The sequence below is a fragment of the Sapajus apella genome, unplaced genomic scaffold (assembly GCF_009761245.1).
Source record: "Sapajus apella isolate SASKATOON/1434 unplaced genomic scaffold, GSC_monkey_1.0 scaffold94, whole genome shotgun sequence".
Taxonomy (NCBI): Eukaryota; Metazoa; Chordata; class Mammalia; order Primates; family Cebidae; genus Sapajus; species Sapajus apella.
This window is the reverse complement of record NW_022437034.1, coordinates 2,127,205-2,142,925: the sequence shown is the minus strand read 5'-3', so window position 1 is coordinate 2,142,925 and position 15,721 is coordinate 2,127,205. Positions and strand designations below refer to the sequence as shown.

General features: G+C 53.6%; 1 protein-coding gene across 1 annotated transcript; it reads left to right on the top strand.

Annotated features, from left to right (window-relative positions):
• Positions 1-838: 838 nt before the first annotated feature.
• On the top strand, positions 839-13,030 carry TBATA (thymus, brain and testes associated). Its single transcript, XM_032256157.1, is given in 10 exon segments — positions 839-879; positions 1,240-1,404; positions 2,186-2,418; positions 4,778-4,933; positions 5,896-5,978; positions 7,088-7,264; positions 9,118-9,199; positions 10,162-10,306; positions 11,860-11,912; positions 12,945-13,030. Coding segments are annotated over 10 exon segments (1,221 nt in total).
• The last annotated feature ends 2,691 nt before the right edge of the window (positions 13,031-15,721 follow it).

The following is a 15,721-nucleotide window of genomic DNA, read 5'->3' as shown; positions in this document are numbered from 1 at the left end:
CCCTTTTCCTGCACACCTCTCTTCCTGCCCTTTCTTGGAAACAGCCACTATGTGAATTTCGTGGTTAGCATCTCCTTGCTTGATGCTGTTGTTGCTGTTTTATCACGTTCATGATCATTTTGCTTGCTTTTAAACTTTTATGTTTAGAAAGGATCTCAGGCTATGTGGTCTTCTGGAACTTGGGGTCCTCTGGAACACACATAACCTAAACCATTTATGAAAGAGAAATAATATGTTTATAAACACAACATTTACACAGTTTAGTAGTTACTCCATGTTATATTATCCACACATTATGTATAGTGGATGACAACAATTGTATTGTTTCAAATGCATATGTCTTGTTATACCATAGCCTAATAGTAATTAATAAAAAGCAAATTGAGTTAATAAGATTGCATAAATATAACATCCCATAGCCAAGAATTGTAAGTTTTCTCATACTGATTATGATTCGTCCATGTCGTTACACAAAGCTATGGCTTCTTTATTTTCATAGCAATAAAATATTCCATTGTATGAATGCACCCCAGCTTACTTATCTTCTGCCACCAAGCATTTGGGTTGGCACCAGGTTTTTGCTATTTTGAACAGTGTTTCTGTGAATATTCTTATAAGTAGCCCCTGTTGCACATCTGTGAGAATTTCTCTTATATCTGGGAAAGAAATTGCTGGGTGATACAGCATGCAAATCTTCAATTTTATGAGACGTTACCATTTCTCCCCCTAAAGTGTCTGTTCCCATTTACACTTCTACCACCAGTTCGTGAGAGTTCCTGTCCTCCATCTTCAACACTATATTAAGTGCACTGGTCTTTAGTCTGCTGGAAAGCATATGATGGCTACAGATGTTCAACTGGCTGAACATCCACTGATGAGGTGAGGCTCCAAATGCCCACCCTGCTGACAGAGGAGGGCTTGGGGTAGGGCAGGGTAGAAGACAAAGGTGGCCTTAGGGGAACTCAGCAAATTAGGAGTCCAAGAGAGTGGTTCTTCCTGGACTTCCACCGACTGTCAGCCAGGCCCCCAACAGGTCCTCAGGCCCAAGTCAGACCAGGTTATGGGTTGTGCCCGTCCTGGGCAGGGAAAAGTCCTGAGCAGGTGCCAGAAGCACTAAGCATGGGAGTTCCAGGGGTTCTTAGGAGGTGATTTGCTCTGTTACTTGGGGGTAGAAGAAGACAGTTCACTGCAACTTTCAGAGAAGGTTTGCTTCATTTCTTTAAGCCTCAGATCCCTTAGAGGCGAGTGGAGAATGGAACAGGAAACTCAGGGGCTGGGTCAGCAAAGTCCTTAAAGGGTCCGGGAACAGCACGCCTTGCTTAGCACATCCAGAGTCCATCGGTATTCCGAAAGGACTCCCTTCAGCCAGGGCCACCGGGAGAAGGGCATGTAGACAGCCATCAGGCAGGTGGTCCCAGAAGGCCCCGGGTGGGGAATAGCCCACTTTTGCTGATCTTGACCTTCCTCCAAGGGCAGAGGCACAGCGTCCTTAGGAAGGGGAGGGGTATGGGGTAGAAGACAGAAAACCCAAGCCAGCTTGTCTCCAGTGAAGCAGAACAGAGCTTGAAGCTTCCCTGCAGAGTCACAGCCCCAGTAGTTGCTGTATCAGCTCTTCCTCTCCTAGGAGGGACACCCCATGGGAATAGGACTTGCTGGTGTGGTCTGGCCTAAGCTTCAGCTGTGGCCTCCAGACGCTGAGTCTGGGCCAAGACTGCTCCTGAGTGCATTGGGGGAGGTTGACAGCTTACAGCTGGCCTCTGGGCTGTCCACAGCCTGGCTTGGGGAGAGGCCCTTGCTGGGGCCCGCCCCATCCCAGAGGGTGTATATAAGGTGACTTTGCTCCATATACAAAGGTGTTTTGATGAGTAGGTGGGCCTGCAGCTTCTCTTTCTGGTTTTAGATATGGTCTCTGGGAAAAAACGGGGGTGTTGGGAGAGTCTGAGCTCCCTCAAGTGGATGCTAGCTCCCTAATAAGAAACACTAACCGGACTGGATTGCAGCCATTGGGAAAGGACTCTGGGGGAGGCCTAGCTTTTGGTGCTATGTGGGTGGTGGTGAAACCCAGGAAACCAGATTTCAGAGTTCCTCGGAAACGGGCTCTGTGATAAGCACTGAGCTATGAGCCTGGGTGGGCCCCACTAGCAGAGGAGGCTCCATTAGCTTCTCCTGAAACCCTTTCCTTCAGTCCAAAGGCTGAGCTGAAACCTGAGAAGTCAGGACACAAGCCAAAGAGCCACGGGGACAGCGGGCCACAGAAAGAGCTGGTGATCCCAGGCATTGTGGATTTCGAGCGGATCCGCCGGGCATTGAGGACCCCCAAGCCCCAAACCCCGGGCACCTACCACTTTGGACACCTCAGTCACAACTCCTTCTTCTCCCGGCACCACCCACACCCCCAGCATGTGACCCACATCCAAGGTACAGCCTGGCTGGTCAGGGTGGGAGTAGAGGGAGTATCACAATTGATCTTGAGAACTGGGAAGGAAGAATCGATGGCAGCCTTTTTCCAGGCTGGGACCCGAAGAGGATGGGGGCCTAGCCAGGATCCCAGAGCTGCCAAGCACCCAAGCCAGAACTGCGCCTTGATGGGCAGGAGAGCAGCATGGGCTCCAAGGGTGGGTGGCAGGTTCCATGCAGGATTCCCCTGACTGCTGGGTTCTCTCATTTTACAAATCAGAGAAAGGGATAAGTTCTGTCCTGGAGCGGTGCTCTGTTCTCTACCTTAGGCCACATCAGCCGCTCAGCTGTCCAGCCAGCCACAAATATCTATTGACTGTGAAGTACGGGTCAGGCACTTTTGTAGGCCTTGGGGATACAACAGTGAGCAGGACAGACATAGTGGCCGCCCTCCTGGAGCTGACCTGCAGTGGGGAGGGATGGGAGACAGGGAAGGTGTCAAGTGCCCAGGCTGTGGTGGGAAGATTGCTATTTTTCAAAGGTGGTCACAGAACACACAGCAATTAACATGACATTTGAGCAAAGAACTATTGGAGCTGTGCACACAAAGGGAAAAGGATGTCTCAGGCAGATAGATTAGCAAATACAAAGGCCAGAAGGCAAGAGTGCTCCCACTCTGTTGGAGGAGCCGCAAGGAAGCAGAAGCTGGTCTGGCTGGAGTAAGTAGGAGGGGGAGAACAGAGAAGGCGTCAGGGAGACGGTGGGCCCAGATCACCTAGGCATTTGGGCCACTATTGCCACCATTAAGCCACCTCCCTGAGTCCACTGGAGCCCTCGGAAGGTTGAGAGCACAGAAGTGACAAATTTTAGCAAGGTCATCCTGGCCTCTGTCTTCATTGTGGCTTGGAGCAGAGGCTAGAAATGGAAGACTCTGTGGCTCTATCCTGGAGATATATAGAAGGTAAAGCCAACAGGACTCAGTGATTGCTTAAAAGTAGAGTGTGAGGTCGGGCGCGGTGGCTCAAGCCTGTAATCCCAGCACTTTGGGAGGCCGAGGCGGGTGGATCACGAGGTCAAGAGATCGAGACCATCCTGGTCAACGTGGTGAAACCCCGTCTCTACTAAAACTACAAAAAATTAGCTGGGCATGGTGGCACGTGCCTGTAGTCCCAGCTACTCAGGAGGCCGAGGCAGGAGAATTGCCTGAACCCAGGAGGCGGAGGTTGCGGTGAGCCGAGATCATGCCATTGCACTCCAGCCTGGGTAACAAGAGCGAAACTCCGTCTCAAAAAAAAAAAAAAAGTAGAATGTGAGAGGAAGAGTCCAGGCTGACTGAGAGTTTCGGCCTGAGCACCTGGGAAACTGGAGTGCATGGACTGAGACAGGGAAACCCGCAGAAGGGCTAGTGCAGGCTGGGAGGAGTCAGAGGTTTGATGTTGGATGTGGGACATAGAGGACATGAGATGCTTTCTAGACCTCCAGGCGGAGGTACAGGGTGTCCAGTCGGATCTGGAGTTCAGGGCAGAGACACAGGCATGAGAGCCATTCGAGAGGGGGTGTTTCGAGTGGCAGGACTTGATGGGATCATCAAGGAGTCCATGTAGGTTCAGGAGATAAAAACCTGGGGACAGGTCCCTGGAGGCCCTGAGATTAAGAGGGTGAGAAGATGAGAAGTCGGCAAGAGGAGATGAGGAGTGGTGGTGAGCCAGGACAAGAGCAAGAGGTCCTGGCACCAAAAGGAAAGTGTTTTAGGGGGCAGAGAGCAGCCCTGCTAAGTCCTCACCAGGCCTCAAGCCTCCCTATCAATAGTGATGCAATAATCACCTAGGGTTAGCAAGAAGGGTCCTCACATGTAAATGGCCCCCACCACCTCCAGGCTGCCCTGCACACAGCCTTGCACAGGCTGACCGATAGCAGAAGTTTTCTGCAGAGGGTGTGGCTCCATCCCTCTCCCTGTGATGTGAGCCGGGGCTTCTCCCGCCACAAACTGTGACTTCATGCCCTCACCCTAGCATGCTCATCTTCAAGCTGCCTGCCTACCCCTGTGTACTCACATCAGCAATTTGTTGCCCTGTCATAGGAGATCAGAAGGTCCTCGGGAGTAGGGGCCCAGCAAACCTAGGTTCTTGTCTCCCTTCTGCCCAACTCACAGTGTAGCCCTGAGCAGTCCCCTCCCCTGTCCATTCTAAGGTCCCCCCGTGGGTGCGGTGGTTGCTGGTCTGGGTGGTTGCAAGGTCCTCCCAGTTCTGATGATCCATCAGCTTGTGGTTACTGGAAGAGGTGGAGCCAGAATCACCCTGCCCTTCAGCCTCTTCCCAGCCTCCTGGAGCTCTTAAGGTCCACCTAAGCCTCCCTTCCCACAGCCTCTAACCCTTTGCAGATTTCGCCGGGAAGCCTGTCTGTGTCATCAGGGACAAATTCTCTCCAGCCCCCTTGCCTGAGTCCACTGTCTTTTCCGGCTGTCAAATGGGGATGCCCACCATCTCTGTCCCCATTGGAGACCCGCAGTCTAACCGGAACCCCCGGCTTTCTTCTGGTGGGTACTTGGGACATACCTCCCTCTCTCCTGGGGCTCAGGCCTCTCCCCAAGGGCTGCCTCACTTGGGCGGGTACCCAGAAGGAAAGGGCCATCGCTCTTAGGTCAGTGAGGTCCGTTGGGGGAACCCCACTTTTTCTCTCATTTCCTTGGACAGCCTCATCTCTGTATCACTCCCCACGCAGCAAATCCTAGCCAGCAGAAATGAACCCCTGCTTGGATTTGAGGTGCTTGAGAAGCAGTAACACACAGAGGGCAAGCAGATGTTGAGCCTGCAGTCATGTGACTTGGCAGCTGTAGGCTGGAATGCTACAGGAAATATTTAGCAGCTTGTGTATTCAGGCATTGGCCAACCAGAACAATCAGCCACAGTGCTGGTGCGGCGTTCCGGGGGCCTCTGCTCTGCCAAGTCTTACCATTTCCATGACCGAGGTGCTGGAAGTCAGTTTGGTGGGGACAGGGGAGAGATCCTGGAGAAGGGGCTGGGGCTGCTGGTGCAGGGCAGAGAGACTTGGAAGGCTGGCTGTGGCTCTCTTTGCCACCCTCTCTGGGAAGTAGTTTGATTTCTTAATAACAGGCCTGTTCATATCTCCTCAGCTTCAGTCTTAGTCTCAGGGACCTAAAAGGGGCAAAGCTAGATTAAACCATGTGCATCTTGGCACAAGGTAGTCAGTTGTTCTCCAGCATCTCCTAGAAATGCCACAGGCTAGGACATCAACATCAGCACCCGCTAGAAGGAAAGCTACCCCCAACTCCCACACCCTACCCACTGCCACAACCACCACTCATGTTGTGAATCCAGATCCTTCTCCCTCCAGGGCACCGCCTCCCCCTTTCCGTTTGAGATCCAGGTAGGGAGGCCAGGAAGGACAGCAGACTCCTCTACCAAGGTCTGGTGGTACAGGGAGGGGACGAGGTCCCCTGACTTCAGTTGGCAGGACCTTGTCTTCTCCTCCCAGAAGCCTGGAAGAGGGAGTTGAAGGAGCTGGCTTCCCGGGTGGCCTTCTTCACAAAGAAGGATGAGCTGAAGAAGAATGAGGTGGGCGTGGAACACAGGAGCTAGTCTGGGAAGAGGTGAAACAGATTCATCCCTATGTGAGGAGATCCCTCCTGAGTCAGTTCAGCCTAGGCCGGGTGGGTGGGGGGGCACTGATTAATACATTAATATTATCTAAGTGAGATGTTCACAAGGGGACTTGGGAGTTCTGAGCAGAGGCACCCAGCACAGCAGATGCAAAGCTGGCAAAGGCAGGGCACCATCAGAGACTGGGCCATAAGTGGGCAGCAATGGGAAAGGTGTGGGGGGGCCAACTGAATGTGGAAAGGAGCAGCTTGTTCTTAATCTCCAAATCTTTTAGTGTCTAATCACATAAGGAGCAGAGAATCTCAAAGGTTTTCAAACATGATGGGGGTGACTCCATGGGTGCCATTTGGTGATAAAACAGTAAAGTCACCTGAGAGACAGCTTGAAGGTGACTGGAATTGCTCTTAGGACAGTCTCTGGTCCTGTCCCTTGTCTCAGGCAACCAGAGTGGGCAGGCAGAAGCCCGGCATCTCATTCCTGCTCACAGCTAACTCGGTGCAGCACCCAGGACAACTCAGCTGAGCTGTCTGGGTCTCAGTTTTTCTATCTTTAAAATGAGGAGAAGGATACTACCAGTCTTAACTGGAATTGCAAGGGCAGGAGACCCCTGGCCTCTCTGGGACAGACCTGGGGGGCAGCTGAGCTGGGAATTAAGGTAGGCGGTGGGCCCTTGGTGCAGGATGCTCTTCAGATCTCTGATGGCTGTGGGAGGGGCAGCAGGGAGGACCTACCTGGGAAGAAAAACGAGAACCAGCTGCAAGCATCCAGCGATCGACCCTCCATTACTGAGTTCCAGGAGGAGGAGCTTTTGCTAGTTTAAGCATGAGAGCTGATAGTGGGAGGTCTGGCTGCTGGAGAGAGGGCTGGGGATGCCAAGGAGGGGTCTAGGGCAGGTGGGGGTGGGGGGCAGACCTGGATGAGACCCTAAGACCCTGGCAACACTGTGCTGCTGGGGTTTGGGGGGCACAGTGCCCTGGAATTGTGACCCAGCCTCCTCCTTCTCTCCTCCCCTCAGCCCTCTTCTTTTCTGTTTGCTGACTACCTGGAGTCTCTGGCCACTTTTGTCCCAGCAGAAGGAGGAGCCTCCACGGGAGCAGGGGGCAAAGTACTCAGCGGAGACTGGGAGGCTCATTCCCACTTCCACCCGGGCTGTCAGCCACCGCAGCTCCCACCAGAGCGAGGGGAGCCAGTCTTCGAGCAGAGACGAAGGAATCGGGGCCTTCCTCCTTCAGGATCAGGAGCTGCTGGTGAGGCCCCGGTTCTGCTCCTAGGCTCCTGGCTCTCCAAATCAGGAGTCTTACAAACCGCTTTAGGGCAAGGCCCGTCTCAGGGATACTGGCTCCTAGGACTATTAAGACCAGAAAACTCCAGCCCTGGGGAGTCAGCAGCTGGGGCTATGACCCCCCTGCCTCTAGGTTTCCATATGAGTCCTCTCCCCTCTCTGGGCCCTGGTTCTGTGATCTATCCACTGGAAGCATAAATGCCTTGTCATCGAGGGCCCCTTCCAGCTATGGCATTTGATGGGTTAGTGAAGGGAGCTGCAATGGTGGGTGAAGAAGGAGTTCCTGTCCACCCCAGCAGGCCACACCCCATAGCCTGCACGGCTAGGCCCAGCCTGGTGTGCACACTCAGAGAGGGACCTGGCCTGTGCTTCAGTGAGCACAGAGCCCGCCTCCTCTATGCTCACATTCCCCACTGAGGCCTGAGATGAGTCCATACCTCATCCCCGTGGGTTAAGGTATCGGGGGTCCCTGTGAAAATGCACAGTGTCCTCCAAGGACGGCCAGAGGTGGAGCTAGCATCCAGCCACCTTCCTTGTGACCAGCACTGCCAAACACACACTCTCGCTGAAACCTTGCCACAGTGGAGCAAAGTGGATAGAGCAGATAGGGCCTGGTACCCCCATGCCAGGGATGGGGAGGCTGAGGCCTTGCCAAGTGATAGGTCCATGGGCCAGGTCCCCTGAGAAGGAGCAGCATAGTCAGGACTAAGGTGCTTTCTCCACCATAAGGCGGCCTCATCTCGCCTGGAATTAGGTTCTCGGGTCCTGTAGGGAGGGGGCACAGGGCAGGTAAGTTGGACTCAGAGAATAGAGAAGGGCCCAGGGGCAGGTCAGGTTGGGTCAGCACAGCGGGTGGGCACCTGAGGGCCAGGGTGGGCCGCTAAGCAGGCAGCGGCCTGGGGAGAGGTCCAGCCCAGATTCCACTCTGCTGAGGATGAGGCCGACCTGCTGGGGACCGACGGGCCCCTCCAGGTCCTGGGGTGATGGACCGCCAAGAGCCGAGAGGGCCTCACTTTCCTAGGACTCCAGGGGTTCCATGTTTCACCTTGGGCCCCAACTCCAGCCTGCCATAGCTACAGCCACCAGCAGCAATCTGGCCTAGGGAGCCCCCGTAGCCCATCGGAGACAGAGCTGGGCCTTTTTCTGATGCTACCTGACTGAAGAACACAGGGGAAAATGAGCCCAGAAGTAGCAAAGATGTCAAAGGCTGAGGATGACGCGAGGAGCCAAGCGTTCCCCTGCTCTGTGGGAGGGAGCCATGCGCTGCGCGGTTTGCAGGACCGGCCTGTGCTGCCCCTCGGGCTGCTCGCTGGGCTTCCCCCACCTCTTCCAACATCTCCAGACTCCAGGACCTTCGGGTGGGCGTGCATGGGGTTCCTTAAATCCCCATACCGAGGCCCTGACATGTGGGATTTGGTATGTCTCTGAGGAGCTGACTGGCCAGCTCTGCCCTTGGCTTCCCCGTGTGGGGCCCGAGGGAATAACCAGCCGATCAGGCTGCAGGGATGTGGGGTCCACAGAGCTGACAGCTGAGGCCGCGTTCTGCCACCAACTTCCCGCTAGCGTCCCCTCTCAGGGCCTCGGATTCCCCACCTGTCCAGCAGGAAGGTTTAGAATCTTCCTCCAGGGCTGTTGTGAGAGAAATCCCTCTGTTAAGCATGACGTCCAATGTGAGAAAAGGCAGGGAAACTTGTGGAAGAACGTTTAGCCCAGCAGGCACCTCTGGGAGCCCACTTTGGTGGAAGGGGCCCCTTGGTGCCCTCCAAACCTACATTTGCCTGGACTCCTGGCTGGAACATGCTGGCCTCCTGCTCACAGGTCCTGGAGCTCCTGTGTCAGATCCTGGAAACAGACTCACTGAGTGCGATCCAGTTCTGGCTGCTCTACGCTCCGCCCAAGGGTGAGGACACAGCCCGGCAGCACTGTCTTAGTGGAGGCTCCCAAGGTCCTGCCCTTGATCTCTGGTTCTGCAGGACTCAAACGTCACTCTGCTCCCACCCCGGAGGGGCCCTTCCATGGGGCCTCTCCTCCTCCATTTTGGAGCCCCCAACTAGCCTTTCCCAGCCGGACGGTATCTCTGCTTCCTCCTCCCCCATTCTTTAGCAGGATTTCCTTACCCCTGCTTCTTGGAGGGGACCCCCTTTCATGCTGACCCCAGGCCTCGGCACCTGGGAGGGAGAAATCCAAAGACTGTACTTAGCAGACACAGCCCCTCACACACCGCAGTGGGAGACCCACACACACACAGGTGCAAGTATACACACATAGGGACACACACATATATACACACAAACATGAATACACACATGGGCACACTGGGACAGGGGGTGGGGGGGCATCTGAGTAGAAGGGTGAGGAGTGATGAGAGCCAGGAAGCTAGCTGGAGAAGACTTCCTAGATAGGAGAGAGATGGAGGAGAGGGAGGGGGGTGGGGAGGGGGAGGAGGGGGAAGAGGGGGAGGAGGGGGAAGAGGGGGAGGAGGGGGAAGAGGAGGAGGAGGGGGAAGAGTGGGGGGAGAAAAGGAAGAGGAGGAGGAAGGCAAGTTCTGGGTAACTTCCTAGAGTGGGCCCGGGGACATGGTGGGCAGGAGGGCCAGCTGGGGCTGAGAACAAGGTACACATATGTTTGTGTGGCAGGACAGGGATGTGGAAGGGCTGGGGGCTCTGCACACGGAGGCCAGGAGAGAAGGGGGAGCTCTCCTGAGGGGACCTGAGGGCAGAAGGTGGGATGCTTAGAGAAAACTGCCCTGGATCACAGGGCTGAGCAAGAGCTGGAGGCCCTGCTTCTGCCCCCAACCCACCCCCTGCAGAGACAGGAAGGGGGCTGGGGACTGAGGACTCTGACCCCAGGCTATGCTTTCAGAAAAAGACCTGGCTCTGGGACTCCTGCAGACAGCGGTGGCCCAGCTCCTTCCGCAGCCCCTAGTCTCCATTCCTACAGAAAACCTCCTAAACCAGCTCCAAGAAATGCAGGAACCTCCTCAAGAGAAGCAAGAGCCACCCTGCAGGTGGGCCCCGCACCCCTCCCCTGCCCTTCTGCAGCCTTCTGTCCTCCCAGGTGAGGCCAGTGGGACCTGGAGAAAGGAGCCTGGCACTGGCCAGGGCCCGGGCTGACTCAGCCTGTCTGGGAGACCTTCCAGTGCTGCCCAAAGCCAGACCACCCCGGGCTGCCAGGGTGGGGAGAGCAGTGGAGGGGACCACCAGTGTCAGCTGTAACCAGGGCCAGTTTAGCCACACCTAGCCCTTCAGAAGCTCTTTGGTCTATGGGAAGACGTGAGTAAAGAGGAAATGCTAACACGAGGCGGTGCCTTTATACCAGTACCAAGTGCCCTGATGACTGGAGGAGAAAGATTACCAACTGGGGGAGGCCTCACAAAGCAGGTGGGTGGAGCCTGAGAGTCAGCAAGGCCACACTGAGCTGGATAAGTGCCTGACACCGCTGGGTGCTTCACATTTTTCTAGTCCATCCAACAACCCACAGAGGCAGTATTAGCTTCATTTTACAAATGGGAAAACTGAGGCTCAGGAACAACTGAATGGCCTTCCCAAAGTAACCTGGCTGGTCAACAGAAGGGCTGGGATTCAGACCCGGACCCATCTGACTCCCAAGCCCAGCCCCACTCAGCTTTGCCCCGGGAGTGTTAAAAATGCAGACCCCTAGAGATTCCAATGTAGCAGGCCAGGGGTGAAGCAGGGGGGCCTGTATTTTTAAGTCACCTGAGTGTTTCCAACAGAGTTTGGGGAACACTGATAGGAGGGATAGGATTTGATTGAGCAAATAAAAGCACGGGAAAAGATCATCCCCGAAAGTGGGACCAGCCGGGGCGAAGGCATGGAAATCAGGAAGGTATCCACTTGGGGAATGCCAAGTTTGGTGAGTCTGGAGCATGGGTGGGCTTGGCAAGAAGAAGCAGGGGTAGGGGCTGGACAGATTTCTTGAAGGCATGTTCTTGCACGGCCTTGGACTTGGTGTTCCCTTCCACTCTGAGAGAGCAGAGGAGGAACACTGAGGAAGACGGGCTTCACTGTGACCTTGCGCAAACCACCTCCCAGCTGCAAAAGTCAGCTTCATCCATCTCTCAAAAGACCTCTCCCAGAGTCGTAGGGAGGGAAAGTAACATCAGGCGCATTAAAAGGCGTGGGGAGGTGTAAAGCCCAATACAAGACAGAAGAGTATCTTTCATACTGTAATTCCATCAAGACGCAGGGTTCTTGTCTTGTCCCTCAAAGGGGAGTCCACAAGGAAACCAGTGGGACGAGTGAGTGAGGGCTGGGGGAGGGCTGGTGCAGAGTCCATCCCTTGTTGCTCCAGGGACAGGAGGGTCTTTATTCCCAGTGGAACTAACTGCAGACAGCAGGGCCACAGTTGTCTGGGTCTGGCCTGGGGTGACACAGGAAGGCCACCTGGGTGCTAGCCATGGACAGATGTTTTCTGGTCCTCCAGGAGGGGTGGCTCTTGCCTCTCCCTGGAGCAGACAGCTGCCTGCGCCTCTACTGCCTTCCCCACCTCCCCGTCTACCCTGCATAACCTTCCCAGCCCCTCCTTTGTGTTTGGTTACAGTCAATCCCCGAAGAAAACGAAAATACCACCTTTTTCAAAAAGTGAAAAACCAGGTAAGATTCCAAGTAGTGGGTCATTCAGGGGGGCTCACCGAGGCCCACTGTGGCTGGATTTCTCAGGAGATTTCAGTCAATGTGGAGATGAGTCCCTGCCCAAGGAAGCGGCTCACTTCACCTATTCAATCATTCATTAACAAATATTTATTGAGCACCCACAGCATGCTGAGCTCTGGGGATCATTGAGGAAGAATTCAGACAACTTCCTGCTGTCACGGAACTTATATCCCAGAGAGGAGGCATACAGACAACAAATAAAAACACCTGGGGATGAGTGGGGACAGATACTGTAAGGAGAACAAGCAGGGTTCTGTGGTCGGTAGTGACAAGGACTGGCAGGTGGAGAGAGGGCTCCTAGAGCTGAACAGCAGGGAAGATCCAGCCCTGCCCAAGTCTAGGAAGAGCCAGCTAGTAAAACTCCCACCTCTTGGTGCGCTGGTGGAAAAGCAAGCAGACCATGGTGGCCAAGGCCTTCTGTGGGGGACAGTGGTAAGGGAGGGATGAGACAGGTGGGAGAAGCCGGCCTGCGGTAAAGGCCAGGTGTGTGCATGGATGCGTAAGAGGGTCATGAGCAGGGGGGGCGTGCCCCCTCTGTGTGCAGCATGGACTATGGGAGACAAGAAGGGGCGAGGGAGACCACTGCGTTCATCCTGGTGCCTTAGACTAGAGTGGGGGACAGGGGTGCAGTAGGCTGGGGGGGAGAGAAGAGGAAACACATCCTCGATGTATCTTATTTTCCCTAATTAGACCATCAATGGTCCAGAGTGCCTGGCTGACAGGCACAGAATAGGCACCTCATTGATATTTGTTACTTGGATGTTGAAAGAAGGGAGGTTAGATTCCATTCGGAGAAGGGAATCACTCCATTCCTCTCAAGTCGGATTCCCTCCTCCATCACCAGCAGAGCTGAGAGCAGGAGCTGCGGTTGACTCAAACCTCCCTCTCAGCACTCACATATCCACCTGCAGCTCCCAGGTAGTGGCCCTGCCTTCCTGGTCCTCTCCTGCCTGCTGTCTCTCCCCCCACTAGAGTACATTGGAGAAGCTCAAGTCCTCCGGATGCATTCAAGCCAGAACACAGAGGAGAACACATCGAAGCCGAGGGCAGAGAGCTGAGGAGCCCTAATACCTGCCCCTGCGTTGCTCAAGAGCAGCTCCAAGGGTTCAGGGGTGTTTCTTTCTCCACCGCCTTCACAGCAGCACCTGATCCCCTACTGTGAAAAGCCTACTAAATAAAACCCTGTCTTCCCTGGGAGAGGGCATTTCCACTTTCCTAGCAGCGGGAGGCCTGTGCTTGGGGTCACTGATTCCAGGAGAGAGATGGGCTGCACGGAGCCATCCCCACTCCCCACTCCCATGGGAAAGCCCAAGTGCTACCTCCACGTGGGGCTTCCCTGGTTCTTTTATGTTCTGGGGAACTGAAGGACCGATGGCAGTTAGGGCATCCTGAGAAAGGGATTCTGCCCCTCCTAGAGCCGAGACACACAGGACTCTGAGTAGGGTAGAGCAGAGGCCAGAGACCATGCAGGCCTCCTTAGAATAATCACTGTTGCCAATTAATTGAGTTTCTACTTTTTGTGTGTGCTGTCCACAGAGGCATGACTCGGGTAAAAGCTGGTGATGAGCACAGTGATGAACAATGTGAATTGTTCTATGTGCTTTATACGCAGTACATACCTACACACGTGCAGATGAAACAACTTGTCCAAAGTCCTACAGTTAAAGAGTGGCAGAGCCAGGACCCAAAACCTGGATGTCTGGCTCCAGAACTCTGCTCTAAAAACTGTATTCTGGCCAGGCGCGGTGGGTCAGGCCTGTAACCCCGGCACTTTGGGAGGCTAAGGCGGCAGATCACTCCTGAGGTCAGGAGTTCAAGACAAGCCTGGCCAACATGGTGAAACCCCATCTCTACTAAAAATACAAAATTAGCCAGGCATGAGGGTGGATGCCTATAATCACAGCTACTCAGGAGGCTGAGGCAGGAGAATCGCTTGAACCTGGGTGGCAAATGTTGCAGTAAGCCAAGATCGTGCTAGTGCACTCCAGCTTGGGCAACAGAGTGAGACTCTATCTCAGAATTAAAAACAAAAACAAAAACAAACAAAAAAACAAAAACAAACACAAAAAAACCGCATTCTACTTCCTTACAGCCACTCTAGCCAAAAGCTGTGGTTACATTCCTGAAAAGCATAAGATCTAGAGAAAACTCTCTGGGAAATCCAATGTCTTCCATGACACTTCTACAAATTCCCTGGAAAATTGGGGTGGGGAGGAGGCATCGGGGATTTATAAGGTCATGGCCCCTGCGGCTCTGAGCTGCTATTTTACTGGCTTAGTTGATGAAGTAAGTGGACTTGGCTCCATGGTCTGTGGTTCCATGCTGTACTTGCAACTCCACTCTACCTCACACTGATTCAGATGAATTCAGTCCCCCTGAGTTTTCCCAAATACCCCATTCATGCAAAACTTTTCTGTGCCACAGGCTTCAATCGAGATTAGTGGATGGTTGGAGATTTGCCATTAATCAAGTAGACAGCTTCACATTCAACATTAAGCCACCTTGTTCTGAAAGCCCCTCGCCCGTCTTCCACTGTGGTTCGTCTCCCCAGCAGCAGCATGTGCAACACGATGCAGCCATGTTCAGGAAAGTCTCTAGGCCCTGCTCCCCAAGATGCTACCTGTCCTTTTGGGTATCCAGGTGACTTCTCATGGGTGTCAGGATGCCATGGTCACTCCCTGGTCACTCTCAAGTTTTCTCTGTCTCCAGGACCTGGAGACAGAGAACTCCTGGAAGTTCTCTTCTCCCTTTCCCCTGCTCCTCTCCTTAAAGCACTGAGGCAGATTTTCCCTTTCATCTTTTCCTTTAAGGGTCTAGGTCCTTCTTGGGACCCAGTCTCCTTAACCATGGAGGTAGCCATTGTTTTTGGCTGTCCAGGAATGTAAAACCTAGCACTGTCCAACCAGAGACCCCATCCGTTGGCACAGTGAAGCAGCCTCGTTGTCTAGGGTAATACCTGAGGTTTGTTGTCTCGCAGCCAAGAAAATCAAAGATGCAGGCACACAAAGAGTCAGGTTAAGAATGGAAGTTTTAACAGGTGAAAGAGAAGAGCTCTCTGCTGCAGACAGAAATCTCAGAGAAATAGGTTGCTGGTTCCATGGTGAAATGCATGGAGTTAGATAGATGAGCTTGAGGAGGTGGTGTCTTATTAACATAGGGTGGGAATCAGTTGGACCAGGCGTGCCTTTTGCATAGGCCGCAAAAAACTGGTTAGGACTTAGGTGTGCCATTTGCATAGGGTGGGAATTTCTGGCCACCCTCACTCTAGTCTTTTACTATGCAGGCAGGTCCTCTGCCTGGCCTGCGTCATGTTGCCTATTCCTTTACTGTACATGTGGTAACAATAAAAGCGAAGATGGAGCCTCCATGTTGGACACGGCTGGCTCCCGGGTAGCCCTTTTCTATTGGCACAGCTGCCAACACTCCCCTGTGCAAGCTTCCAGCCTCCTTATTTATGCTTGCCGCTCGATTTTTTAGGCTCTCTTTGTTAAAAAAAAAAAAAAAAAAAAAAAAAAAAAGATTTCTTGGGCTGCTTTTTGTTTAAAGGAAAGCACTACCAAGCACTCTTTAACCCTCACTATCTGCTAAATAATTTCTTTCTACCGCCTATATCAATAGGACTGGTCAGGGATAGGACAAACATTTAACCCAAGCTGGGCCAATCACAGTCTGTCCCTTGGAAATTTTTTTTGCGGGGGAAGGAAGGTTCGAGTTTCAGAGGATTCCATCATTGTTCTATGTGGACAAAG